Here is a 15,428-nt window from a genome sequence, read left to right as displayed (position 1 = left end):
CCAAATAATAAATATAATAAAAAAATTGGGTGTTTAGTCTAATTTATTAATTTAATCGGTTATTAGATTGCAATGTTTACTAGGTTAATTGATTATAATTCTGCACAGTTGTAATGTGCGTCCTCTTATAATGCCACGGTATTTGAGAGAATGATTGCCACAAGTCGTGTCAAGGTAAGTTAGCGCAAATCGATGCCGTTTTAGGTTAAGTTGCATATTTGATACGTTTATTTATCGAATAATAGTTTAAGTTATGGATCAGTGTAATATCTAACGACCCAGATCCAAGGATATAAATGCACGCTTAGAAGAGGCGACACTAACAATGTAGAGAGCCTCTTATTCTATGCAATAATTTTTATCGATAAGGAAAATCTGATGGTCAATTACGTTATCTATAAGTATATTATAAAGAGGAAACATTTGTGTTTTTGTTTGTAATGCTTTCACACAAACAACTGGACTGATAAAAAAAATTATTTCATTACCTACTTGAATAGGTATTTCTCAATACCTCTAGAGTATTTTTAAATTTACTAATGTTGGACATTCTACGTAAATTATGTTGCGAATTTAAAAATGCATTAGAATTATATTCGTTGTAAAGCAAAATCTGTATATTGATTAGATTATGAATATAAGTGACTATAATCTGAAAGGAAGCAATTAAAAACTAAGTAAAATAAAAGTTTTATGATAACAATAATATATCTATAGTCCGACTTAGTAGACTTTCCACTACCACTGGATCGGATTTCTATATACCTAATATGAGATTTTTTTGAATTGGTTTTATTAAGAATGTGTAACATGCAACAGTTTTCATTGGCCTCTCTCTAGTTTTATGGAATTGTTATGGCTTATGTAATGTGCTTGGTTTGGCAGTAAATCTTGGCATTTTAAGAGTGGTTTTCCGTTAGTCTATCATTGACACGCCTCCCATTGGAGTTAAGGTCACGTCGTACCGGATGACCTACCAAATACGAAAGGAGCGTGACTAGAGTTGTAAATGTTACATTGTTTGTATGCCATTAAGTACTTTCATGGCTATCGAACATTACATTAATTTAAAAAAAAACTCCCAAATTATTGAGGATTTTTTTGATTTGCATATTAATTTACGTCATGTAAAATAGTACCTACAAGAGAACACAGTGTCTTAATAGAGACTGTAAGTAGTGTTATTGGACACTTTCTTATGTTTAATATCGTTTTTAGGTTTGATTTAATTATATGTTAAATTGTGTCTTTGTGCAGAGACTATTTATAAAAAAACATATTAATTCGATTAGAACAACTTAAAGCTGGGTTTTAAATGTAAAGCTAATACGATGTCCAGATTCATAAATTGCGCAGATGTCTTTTACGCGTAGTCAAAAAGATGACAAAACATTCTTCAAATAATTAAGGCTACACTACTAGGTACGGTAGGTACATTTATTTATGGATTTTTCCAAAGATAATTTAATGCTCGGTTTACCAACAGGAGTGAGTCACGTCGGTTTTATACGCACTAACAATTATTAAGGTTACATATTACTTTAGCCTTCGAAACAACGACATACAAAACTTAGAATTAAGATATAGTGAGAATTTTCTAACATTAATACACATTTAAATTGCATTTGGTCTATATATTTCGAACTTCAAAAAAAGCATGAAAATATATAGGGGAAGATCGTTACCCTTCGTACGCGGGGCACATTCATACAGTCAAAATAAAACTTGAACGAAACAAAGTACAGTCTTGCTTTTGTATGTGTGCATGAGTCGAGGTACCAACTATACATCAACGAAGTTTCGTGAAATTCGCACCGATGAGAGTGAAGTTACAGGCATGGAAGTGTTTTTGCGCTCGGTAAGTAATTTTTTGATCTATGTTTTTATCTCTTGTTACCGTAGATAAAATAAGTTTTCGTGTAGAGTATTCTATCAGTAACTAGCAAAATATACTTAAAATACGTCTCCAATACTTAATTTATGACGTTTTCCTATTAATATTAAAATAAGTTATATTTTGTTGTTATTCAGTTAGTGGGGTACATTCGGACAGCACTAGATGGGGCATTACATTTGAACGAATTGTACAACTAAATTTGTATAAAAATTTGTCGACGCGAACTGTCTTTTTCATACAAATTAAGTTTTCGACTTTCTACATATTACACTACTGTTAAGGCATCTTGACTAAGGTTGATTTTGATGCTTGTGAACCAGATGCTGTGAATAATTTACCAATCCATCAAATAGTAGTTCCTTCGAAGTTTTGACACCAGAGGCATTTCGACCCTATTCGTATTCTGTAAGAAGTAATAAAACAAACAAAATGACGATGACGGCCAGGAAAACTACGAATTTATACTGCCACACCCGAAAATAAGAAGTTCTAATCCACACCAAAGAGTAAAAAATGTAATTCTAAATTTAAGATACCTAACTAATTAAATTTTGTTTTACATAAGAAACGTATTTTATTTTTGTTTAATAGAAGTTAAATCTTTATTTTTGTGTTTAATTTCATTGCTAATAAATGAATTTTCAACTACCCCACAGCGTAAGAAGGTACCCCCGACACTGTACGAAGGTGCCCCGTTGATGGGGCAGATTCGTACGTATTCCAGATTTAGTTTGAATCATAATTATGGTTGAAACATCGGATGAAATCATTTGTCATTTTTTTATTTGAATCTCAGATAGTTAGACTATAAATTTAAGCTATCAGGTGATAGATTCATGGAAAAAGAAAAAATTAAAAAAATAAAATGTGAAAACCGTACGAAGGGTCCCCACCTTCCCCTATCTGCAAAGCATTGTATCATTAGATACAATCTACAGACTATTCTCCAATAATACTTTAAGAATATATGTTTAAATTGGTAAAAAGATCCAAAGACTTTACGAAGGCAAATATTTTGTTATTGCGTCGTAATTGAATCGTTTTACATTTTCAAGGTTAATGCAAGCGAAAAGCTATAAATGCCTATAGATATCCAATATCACGTCTATTTGGTTTTACGTTTTCATTTATAATAGATTTGGAACCGGTTCCAATGAAATTATACCAATGACACATTTGAAAGAAAATATAGTTTTTTTGCAATTATGTATGTTATTAATTTAAAATTATATATTATGATTTTAAGTTGAACCACTGTTGATGTAAGAGCAGATGTTTCTATCAGGTTTATGGAACAATCGTATTGACTGCCCCGTATTGCTTAAAATATTAAACTTAAATGTACTAAAATTTGTCATAGCTGTTTCATGTTGTGATTTGTGTTGTAAATCACATGAGTAGGTATAGTAAGGAGTACACGAGTCTGGACATTATATCTACAAACGCGTACTTTCTAAACAAAAACAAATCGAATGGATTTTAACGACCTTAAAACGCACATTCTTACACACATTGCACATGAAACAACAAGAAAATTCAACATTCAACGGAATACTACGGACTAACGACTGTTTTTTTTTAAATAAAATTTACAAATCCGTGTTATTATTAAATAGTAAGTAAATGTGTGTAATAGTCATTTATTTTACAGCTTCGTATTTGTTACAATTGCATCATAAAGATTCAGTAACGAGACTTGGTATGAATCCAATACATCTTTGACGTACGAGAGTACGGTTTAACGTTAAGTCTGAATCTTACCTATAGTCGAATTTTTTATTAGACGAAGTCAACTGACGTTTACGGTGTTGTCAGTTTTTGATGAAATAAAAATAGTGTTGTGACAAAGTAAAAACCCGTGAATTAATGATCGGTGATGGCATTAGTCGCCGCGCCGCGCTTTGTAATAAGACGTCAAAAAACTGATTGTAGTTACATAGTACTAGTATCTAACTTATATCAGAGCACTTTCATACAATTTTGAAATAGAAATAATATTCTTTTATTGTTTGAAATGATTGACTATTCACACTCATTGTTCATTCATCTGATTGAACAAGAACTGAACGCATCACTATTACTTTAAATATGGCAACATTATTTTACAAAGTGACATTAGCTACTGTCAGTTGGCTTCGTCTAATTAAAAATACGACTATATAGTGTGTGACTTCCGTCTGTCGAAATCCAATACGTAATTGATATACTAGAGTCACACTTAGCGTCTAGTTTCGAATATCACCCATAGGGCGAAATGCCATTTAAATACTAGTTTTATATTTTTCGTCAACATCTAAAATATGATGTAAGTAATATATAAATCAGTAGCTATTGGCGGTTGCACCCGCGGTAATTCGATGATGTTGTTCATGTGATGATTATTCTCAATTTAAAAAAAGTATTCCATGTGTTTATTATTCACTATATTTTAAGTACTACCAGCATAGATTTCAGAAGTACACGTTTTTAAAATCTTCAGTTTTCATACAAATGAAACTCGATCGATGAAAAACACGAGGCAGGACATTAACCTGCCATTAATCAAAATCAGGGTTCGTGGCGTCATAGGTGTGGCATTTATGCATCACAAACGAAACAAGGCGATAACGTGATGTAATTCATTAGTTAATTTCATTGTGACGTCATTTCGACCTTCAGTACTTAACGCAGTATCACCGTGTTTGTAGAAATTATTTTTATTAATCTATAACTAATTAGTCAAAAATAGTCGGTTTTGAGCAGTGTTGACATAGTGACTTCAGCGTCGACTCTATTACTGAGGTGGTAGCTTCGAAGACTGGCTATGCACTATGACTTGCTGTCAATGCTCATTTAATAATTAATCGCACGTGCGGTGAAGGAAAACCTCGTGAGGTGACCACAACAGTAACAGAAATCTGATGACCAGATCTTAAAAGGTTGTAGCGTTAATGGTTTTTATTTTTGATCTGATCTGCCTTAAATACCAAAGCTTTAATTAAACCGTTTCGACTCTTGGAGCAATTATTACATTATATTGTTTTTATTGAACGCGATCAATGTTCTAGCTATCAAGGTTTTTCATCGATTATTTGCATTGAATGTTAACTAATTAGCATTGTAATATCTAACGCGCCTAATATGGTAGGTGTTATGATAATATCGTAATTAGTCAATCGAGTAGGAGACCTCACGACTTCTTTACAAAACGATTATTAGAAAATAACCTTTGTCTATTTTTATGATTTACATTTGAATTTTATTTATTAGATGTATATTAAACGATAAAGGACTTTGCAATTTTACTAGATCTGTGGAAAAAAATAAAAAATCTATTGTATTGTGTGTGATTTTCTCCACATACATGAGCTATTTTAACTAATATAATTTTATTCGATTATATTAACACAAGTCTAATAAGTCAAACTCAAACTTAAAATAACTTTATTCACATAGAAACAAGTACTTACACTTATGAACGACAGAAAAGAAGTTAAATTAATTCTAAATTTACATTTACTACCAGTTCGCAAGTCAAGGGCGTAGAGCGGGCAGGAAGAACTGGCAAGAAACTCTCCGCCACTCTTAATCGCTAAGTTTTGAGTCATACAAATTGTTGAACTGGAGCAAATCAATCCCAAGGATTAGGATCATTTAAGTATTCGTCAAATTTATAAAAAGCTTTATTGATAAATTTTTTAACGAGAGCTTAGAATTTATTTAGTTATATTTCTCTAATTTTACTTGGGAGTTTGTTGTAATAACGTCACACAACAAGTCTTACGAGAAACTTTCAAGCATTATACCTATATGTTTCCGAGAGGATTTAAGTCGATTTTAATGTGACTGAAGCAGATGTGAACGAACAACAACGCACCAGCTGCACACGAGTTTATAGTGTTATGGCACGTGTGGACTACCTGCCATCCTGAAAGGGATCAGCTGTTCAAACCTTGAATAATATTGTCTCATTTCTAAAGATTTTAGTTTAAAATGGCGTCGAGTATAAATGTAGATTTAAATCGGCATAATTTTGTATTGATATGAACTTTAAACAAATGAAAATAGATGGCTCGCCCACGAAAATTATACATGTTTATTGTTTAAATGTATATATCGAAGTGTAAACAAAAATTACTTACTAAGCTTAATTAACTCCAAGAACATCAATGTACTGTTGTCTGACGCAAGAAAAAGTTGCCTAAAATTTATATATGTATGAATTACTCTGCTGGCAATAGACATTGTAAATAAACTGTTATTATTCACATTCGATTCGGTATTTTGTTCTATGTTGTGTAACAAATGTGTGCGATTTTTTAATACTTGCTTGGTAATAGTGAAGATGTTATATATATTCCATTAAGAAGTTAAGTTTAATTTGATCACAATGCTTTATAATCTTAATATTATTTTCTAGGGAGACAGACCTAAGCAAGAAATGTTTATCGAACTGTTTTATAAAAAACGGGTTATTAAAAAAACATCTCAAACTAGCCAGATACAAACACATATGACATTTCTAAAACATTATAAACATCAGCATATAAATAATACATTTTTAACCCGGAACAAGCTTGGTATCAGTTTTTGTGTGTTTACGTGCGCCCTCGATAAAAAGCTCGCTTTCAAATTTAAGTATTTAGTCCTTATAAGACATGTGGAGAATATATGCATATGTATAGCCCACAAACTGTAGCGAAGACTGTATTTCAGGAGACTGACTTCTCAGTTCTATTACGTTTAGTAATAAAATATCACCGTTTTATTGAATGCCAGCTTATTTTGGAGAAAATAGCTCTACAAATGCGTTTCTTTAGCTAAACTTTTTCAAGTTCTTTTCCAAGGATACTACTATACTCACTAATACTGATTGAACTATGAATCAAATGTATTCAAGATAAATGCAAATTGTAAATAATAATTTCTAATACGGGATTTTTTTTGTCTATTAACAAATTCTATTTTCAAAATAATAACTATATCAAATAGCGTTTTCCTTCTTACTCTTATGTCACATCGAATAAAAACAAACGAGACAAACGTACGTTCTGGAGTACACATATATTGTACGTATACCGTAGAAGGACTTAAATGTTAAGCTAAAGCAGCAGTCAGATACCGTATTACCTAATTCTCGGTGAATAAAAACCTAATCGATAACCGGGTTTACAAATATGGCTGAAATATTGGAACGGCCCGTGGGTGGACTGGTCACACGGGATTAATTGGTTTTTCTACGCCTCCGTATCTAACTGTAACTAATACTTGTTACTACTTACCGATCGTAGTACGACAACTTAGTTAATAGGTCATCGCTTTTGTACGTTTATAAAAAAAATCGAATTAACTTTACAAATGTTTGATAAAACGCTCGCTTGGTAATAACTAATAAATCTTAATAAATAATATATAAATCTATAAATAATAAATCTTTGACGACTCATTGGTCTAGTGGTTAGTACCCCTGACTGCGAATCCATGGGTCCCGGGTTCCATTCCCGGCTGAGACGACCATCGATGTGATGAGCATTTGGTGTTGTGCTTAGGTCTTGGGTGTTAAAATATGTATTTATATGTCTATCTATCTATAATATGTATGTATATCCGTTGCCTAGTACCCATAACACAAGCTTCACCAGCTTAGCATGGGACTAGGTCAATTGGTGTGAATTGTCTTTAAAAATTAAAAAAATTAAATTAATTTATTATCTACACATCAAACTACACTTTTAATATGATTGAGGCGCGTTTATTCGTAAGAATATTTTGTATATAAATTTTCGTTTCGAGCTCTATCTTCGTTAATTACCTAGTATTTTAAAGTAAAATCCTTAAACGAATTTAATAAAAAAAGAAACATAGTTTATTTTTTCAATAATAAGGCAATTTTGACTATTTTAAGCGGATATTTCATAAAAAGTTTCGTGTAAGCCACATCCGATGTTTTATGTTTCCTGCTAAATAAGGAAGTTTAGAATTGAATTTTTTCTTCCATTTATGTGGCTTATGGAATACCAATTGAGGGGACGTGCCTACGGGTGTCTCTGGTAAGTCGCCCACTTATGTTTTAAACACTTAACACAGTACCGGAAAACGTTTTATCTCAATTATAAAATATTATTTTTATTCATTATTTTAGAGTTACAATCCTGTTTTAGGCCCAAATTTATAATGTGCTATAATTCTAACTTTAACACGACCTGACACAAAATATTAACAAATAAAACTAAATATAGAAAAATATATGTGTGTGTGTAAGTCTCTAACATGATTAAACTCTTGAACATAAATATGACTTCGGTTGCCGTCTTTTGTTAAATCTTTAAAACTACGCAACTTTTAAAGCCGTCTTAATCAAAAGCCATAATAATTGACTGCAGATGTTTTTATGGTAATATAAGGTCTACATATAATAAACTCGTACACTACGAAAAATGTTATCAAAGTCCTACGCCCAATGTCTAATTAACACATACATATTGGTGGGGATTCCGTGAGTTTTAAAAAAGGCGATATATAAAGTATGAGCCTATAGTGGCTTTTATGCCACTCTCATCCTTGAAGTTGTAGGTTGAAAAACGGTGCACCAATGGAGCTATGTTTTTAACACTCCCTCCCTCCCTCGACACGCAAACAGTCGACCGCGTGTCGTTCTCAAAGGCTACCTTCTAGCCTATTAGAAAAAGCAAATGATCGCAAATCATACAGAAATCCAAACCCAGATCTTAGAGGTTGTAGCGCCACTGCAACTTAAAGCAAATTTTGTATTATATATTTATTTCGAAATACATATATGCTCTAGTCAGCTCTGTTACCATAAAACTTAGATATACAAACAATGGCTTTATCAAGCTCATCCAGGAGAAATAGGTATCATTAAACCGTGAAGTAAAAGTAATCTAAACATCTAAATGAGCTATTCATAGTTTAAGTAATCTATCATAGCAGAATTGTGTTGAAAGGAAATGCCACAGTAATAAAACAAACAGTAAGGCCCATTTCCTGCAAACAGCATCGTTAGACGGATTTTCTAATGGTAATACAAGAATAAATTATTACACTATAAAGTTTGTTTAGAGATGTTGATCAAAGTTTGTAGTAATCTCTCTCAAAATGTTATAATTTTATTCAATTTTCTTTCTTTGAAATCTCATTACGTTTTATACCTACGTTTTCAATAGTTCCTTTATAGTTTTATTTACCATTCTCCATGCCAATGCCCTTCACCTATCACCAGTTCGTGAGTAGCCATTCATAGTACCTTGTTCCTAAATAGCCTGTACCACAAAATTTTTACTAGGATTTTAACAATTATATAAGTTTTTAGTGTAACTATTATATTATCCACGGATTATTAAAGACTAAAATTCTTATAAATTCCTCTGTTGTCTGAAAGACCATTTTCCCCTTTCTGTGAAATTGTGTTTGCGCTGTGACGAAAAGTGCATTAAAACAGTGTTATAATCCGTGTTTATTATCTGTTTTGGCGATTTATTCTAGTTGCACTGTTAACTGTTCTGTTGAATCGTGTTCCAACTATAGATTAGTACACAATAGGGCGGACGTTGTGAACGGTTAATAAGAGTTTCCTTTGAACTAGTTGCAATAACAAATGAAAATGTTGATATAAGCAATAATAACTTTAATAATTTTACAGTAAAATCGTACTCAGAGACGTATTTTCTTGATGGTTACTCAACATAGCATACAGGCCGTCATTCAGAATCTTATAAAGGTTTTCTTCCGCTACCATTGTCGCTACAACCTTTTAGGTCTGCATCTCAGATTTCTGTTTCTGTTTCGTGATTATTTGTTTTTTCATGAGTAGGACCAGTCGTGTGCGTGACACACGCCGTCGACTTTTTGTTGGCAGTTTTATTTAAAGATACACGTAATTTTAGTTATATGAATAAATAGAATTTGCTTTGATTTGTAAATGAAATGTAAATACAGTCACATTTTTATAATATACCCAGAAACCATCTCGTACGCTATCTAACTTTCTGACGATGTCACTTGCAAGTTGCAGCGGCTATGTTGCACAGAACATTTAGAGAATGTGATACGTTTTCAAGGACGCTTTTGTTGTAACAGAACTTAAACAGTGGTAATATATATTTTATGGCGTCGAGACGTGACGACCCCATCGTTCACTGGTGAAATAAGCTACGACTGAGGTTATTTTAGTGGAAGTGCCATGCTTTTGCTTTCGGGCTTTAGTCAAACGGTCAGAGACGGCAGTACCACTGTCTCACAGAAAACCGGCGTGAAGTGATGCAATAGGTTCACCTTATTGTTTAGTGCGGTGAGTGAGATTCCCGGAGATTCCCCCCTTTGAGAAATATGAAGGAGCAGAATAAACCTAGACTACCCGAGGGGACCACACGCGCTCGCTGTTCTATAAAAAAAAAAAAATTCTTTTATCAGTGATGGTACTCAAGGATAAAACTTGCATTTTATTTCGTTATACTTCCTTGAAGCGTATCTTTAAGCATTGTTTATTTATCAACGCAATTTACACATGGAAATATAAGCGAAATTCTTACGTTTCACAACACAATTGTTATTCTCACAATAGGTTGTTTTTAATTTATGTACGCTTTGGTAAATTACGCTTTATAAAGTGAGCAAGGCTATATGATCACTGCAACTGATTTGAAGAAAGCCATATTATTCCTGGGTTAAAGGTCTTTTATTAAAATGTATGTCTATGCTTGGTATTCACTTTTATATACCAAATAACTCTACAGTGGAGTTTAATGTTTATTTATTAAGAAAAAATAAACACCAAATCACTTTAATAGAAACAAAAATAAGAAATAAAGTTAGAGTCTGTATCCTAGAACATCAAGTAAAGAACATTCTGTTATGAGGCTCGGGACCCATCATTGGTTCTGGAATAGGTAGGTTGAAAGTTCTATGCGTATGCTGTACCTGGCAGCTGAAGGATAAGAGCTCAAGAAGTTCAGAGCAACTTTTTTCATTCACATATATTTTTCTTAATAGTAGCATACACATAAATACATAGTAACAAAAACGGTGTTTGCTTTTTACATACGCATGTCTCCCAGGATACCGATGTACGATTAACTACTATCGTAAGCAGGTTGTCCGGTAATTTTTATTGTATGAATAAAAAAACTGATGATTATCCTGGTGGATTCCTAATATACTACGGCCCTGGTATGACAGCTGCCTAGCTTTAGGTTGTGAACTGGTTTCCCCCTACAAAAGGCTAAATATACATTATTCCATATATTCCAAAATTATATCACAAAACTAGTATATTGTATATTGTTTTAAACGTAAGTATTACATAAAAGAATATTAATTATAATATGTAAATTATGATGTAATACGGCCCTTACGAATATGACCTAGAATTTTAGGTATTTTCTAACTCTAATATTATTACGTGCAGTACTAAAATCTACGTTTTTATAATATTTATCAGATAATTATTGTGTTGAGACCAAAAGTGGCCAATAATATGTATTACAATTAAATGAGATAGATTTATAAAGCCGTTAAACATAAGTAGTTTTAACTAGACAGAGTCTGAGAACTAGGCTAAATTTACAGATGATATATATATGTATAAGTATACAGTTATTATTTTTCACCACTTAAAGTGCAGATAATATTTATAAACTGTGCGCTTTCTTGCCATAGGACAAACTTTAGTGCCTATTAAAAGAAACTACTCTAAAGAAAGTTCTAAAATATGAGCTATATCGGATCGCTGCGTGAATCGTGCCAAGATCAAGTCAGGCATTTCCATCTGCGCCGGAGCGTGAAGATTCTCCACTTTCCCTCTTTCCTGCGCATTTTTGGAATGTGCAAATATCGCTCACGTCACCATGATCTATCAGCTGTCAGTACAATTTAGTACAACGCATAATTCAAATTAACATTATTCGTAAAAAAAGTGAAAGTCGATTCTTTCATATTTCATCGTTAAATCTATAACACGGCCAATTTATACAAACCTGAAACAATTGAAAACAACTATTAAAAATCTATAGATAACATTATGGCACAGAGGCCAATGACTATGCTTTTTTACTAAGAGCAATTTTTATCGAAAATCTTAAAACGCATCTTTAAAAAAAGCACTAATTTTTTTACTTTATTATTTATTATTTTAAATATCAATATTGTTTCCCGTTATTCATCAAACTAATCATAATAATTTTATTTGAAGATATGTGTTTTATTGTAAACACACAGCTTTGTAAGAAATGAGGTTAGATAAATATTTAAAAACATCTGTTCCTTCCGAACACTGTAAAACCTATTTCCGCCTCGTCTTAAATATTGACGTGAAAGTAATAAAAATATGTTACAGTGGAAATTATGTGCATAGGATAATATTTATTAGAAAAGTCAACTAAACAAATTATTAATCTTAAGATAATTTTAAGGATATCTCACTTTAGCGTTTATATGTAATCTACAGCGTATTACATACATGTTATCTATACTAATATTATATAAAGAGGAAAGGTTTGATTTTTTGTTTGTTTGAAATGAATAGGCTCCGAAACTACTGGATCGATTTCAAAAATTCTTTCACCGTTGGCAAGCTACACTATTCCCGAGTGACATAGGCTATATTCATTTTCAGAAAAATTAGGGATGCTTACTAAAACTTGAATAATCTAACACAAGGTGTAAAAAAATAAACAAAAAACTTCCTTCAATCGTGTGCGCTGCGAAAACTATTAATGATAGAACAAAATGATGTATTACAATTTTTAAGGACACATCACTATCTATAAAAAATGTCACGACAGCATGTCTCTATCTTTTATAGTTACGTCACAATAAGCGTCCTTTTATTATTATTATTTTTTATTAAAATACCACCGCTAGAAAAGGCTCTTTATTCGTATCTAGGTATTGATCCTTATCAAAATAATTACCAATCTTTTTCACATAAGCTACAATTTAATGGCATAACCACCAAAAAATCATGGTAGATTGGTGTTCTCCTGCCTTTTCTCTTGAATAGTTTACTACTATTTAATATAACAAAAATCTTAGCCATAGCAACGCTTGGCCGAGTCAGCTAGTATAAAATAAATTTGAGGTATAAAAATTTATTGAATGTTTAAATGTATTGTGTTACGTATGACAATTTATGATTGGCGCCTAGAGCTTAAACGTTTTATTTCAATGTCCTACATAGCGATAGTCGTGATTATACCGCATTCCTGCCTAACGCAATCGGAGAGAACGTTGACGGAAGGTCGATTATTCATACGGAACCGTGATTTGCACCGTTTTTCATGTTTTTGCAGACCTTTTAGACATAATAATTCATCTACAAATATTGCTGGAATCAGATACTATATATTTGACTGAATGTTGCATGTAATTTATTATATATAGATTAACCAATTACGTACGCAATTAAAAAATAAAATCAGTGGCGCTACTTTTTTTTAGGTCTCTCAGATTTCTGTATCTGTTTCATGATCATTTGTCAATCGAATAGGCAAGTAGGTGATCAGCCTCCTATGCCTGACACAAGCCATCCGTAGTGTTTTGGTCTAATGCAAGCCGGTTTCCTCACGATGGTTTCCTTCACCGTTCGAGCAAATGTTAAATGCGCACATAGAAAGAAAGTTTATTGGTGCACAGCTAGACATCGAACCAAAAACCTTAGATATGAGAGTCGCACGCTGAAGCCACTACTGGCTCAACACGCATACTAAACATGCTAACATCAAGCGCTCAGTAGGACTCGGACTCCCACATCATGTCAAATCCAATACATTTTTGACACACGGCAGGCTCTCGGCGCTAATCTCGACGCGAGATAAAAGAAGAGGCTGAATAAACGTCAATTTTGTTGCCTAGTGTCCAGGGACTTTTTAAAACTCTTTTTTTTTCTAAAAAGACAATAAAATCATACTCATTCGTGTTACGCTTTTCGCGAGATACGACCCGGCTGCATCGGTATATTATTATTTACAATATGCATGGGCGAGCCGAGGCGCAATTGCTTGCGTTCTTTCATTTTTGTTTGCCACCTTAACAACTTTAATAATTTTATCACAGAACCGTTCCAGGCACGGTCTGTGCTTCGTTACATGTTCAGTAGGCCGTTACGTTACGTTACCTGTGTTTGTTGCTCCAGTTCGTGCCTGGACGGTGCGAATATAGGCCAATATATAAGCACATGTTCTACGGTTTGTTCGCCATTATTGAAGGTAGACTTGTATTTATTTTAGACCTGTGAAATGTCATATTGTAGTAATTTGACCTCAGTAAGTAATTATAGTAAAATTATTTACAAATTATACTCGCTGGTTGTTGTCATTCGAAGTGCACGCAAGCCTTTCTTAATTATATAAGTGGTTACAAATTGAATTCCTATTTTTACCTACTACAATTAGTCTTCGAAAGTGCCTTAAGGAATTTGTCTATTAATATATTCTGCTTAACGTCATTAGGATTTGTCGGATCTAATGACGCAGTGCAAGATTTTGTAATAATTTGCAGTTATATAACACAAAACCGTTAAGCATCACACCGACCTTCTGCAATTACTTACCTTTCTTTTATTTATTTTCAGCGTAAAACCAAACTCAACTTATGGAAATTCGTTATGTGTAATTGATTATTGATTTGCAAAAGAATTCACTTGAATGATTCTGTACGCACGAATAGTCGTACTCGAACGCTTTCCAATTTTAGGACTTTGAAAAAAAGTTATGAATATTCATATGAGATCTGCATAACTTTTACCGTCGTTTTACATATTGTATCCAGCCTGTACCTATAACTAGTTAATAAACTTTCGAATGTCTATCAATATATGTAGGTACATAATACCGATACACGAATTACGATACAAAAAATTGTTCCATGCATGTTTTTTCTTATCAAGCCGACTAACTTTAGGCAAAGTATTTAAAGATAAAACTTGTTATTGCTGCCAGTTTCCATACTCCACTTAGCCACGAGAGCTATTTTTCTCATCTCTGAATTTAAGTATTTTCATGCCACAAAGCATCAAGCTCCGACAGAATGCAGGGTTTGCTTTCAACTATGCAGTATGTTCGTATAAAAGTTTATCCCTTTTTTTTTTCAAATATCTCGCACATCCCGATTAATCCAAATGCATTAATACAGAAGAATATTACAAACTTGAATATTTTCCCATTCAATAAAAAAATGTATAACTTTTTGGTAATATTAATTATTTTTGTAATATTTGTTATTTTATAGAGATTTCCAACGGATAGTTGGTATCTCACACTTTCCAAAAAATTTATTATATGAATTTTATAACAAAACTGGTTGAAATTATCTACGGGAAATTTATAAGCATAATATTACATTTCTATTATCTTCTTTCCAGGCTAGCCTTCGTCAATTGGATCTCTCATTGCTCTCAGAGCTTTGGACGCTTAGCGAGGCCATGGCATCTTGGCGCCGACAGTTGGAGCGAGGCACGCGACTTAGACCCGCGCCGCCACCACCACCACCACCCCACTACCTTAGAACCTAAATAAACAATATATACCTGATTGCATTT

The 15,428-nt window shown here is 32.7% G+C and overlaps 1 protein-coding gene across 1 annotated transcript in view; it reads left to right on the top strand.

Moving 5' to 3' along the window:
• Positions 1-15,425, top strand: part of LOC125052328 (anaphase-promoting complex subunit 11-like) — a 37,604-nt gene extending 22,179 nt beyond the window's left edge. Inside the window, exon 3 of the mRNA XM_047653097.1 lies at positions 15,252-15,425. Within this exon, the coding sequence (XP_047509053.1) occupies positions 15,252-15,401 (150 nt within the window). The 3' untranslated portion in view covers positions 15,402-15,425. The remainder of the gene's footprint in view (positions 1-15,251) is intronic.
• The last annotated feature ends 3 nt before the right edge of the window (positions 15,426-15,428 follow it).

The sequence above is a fragment of the Pieris napi genome, chromosome 9 (genome assembly GCF_905475465.1).
Source record: "Pieris napi chromosome 9, ilPieNapi1.2, whole genome shotgun sequence".
Lineage (NCBI taxonomy): Eukaryota > Metazoa > Arthropoda > Insecta > Lepidoptera > Pieridae > Pieris > Pieris napi.
This window is presented reverse-complemented; position numbering and strand designations above follow the sequence as displayed.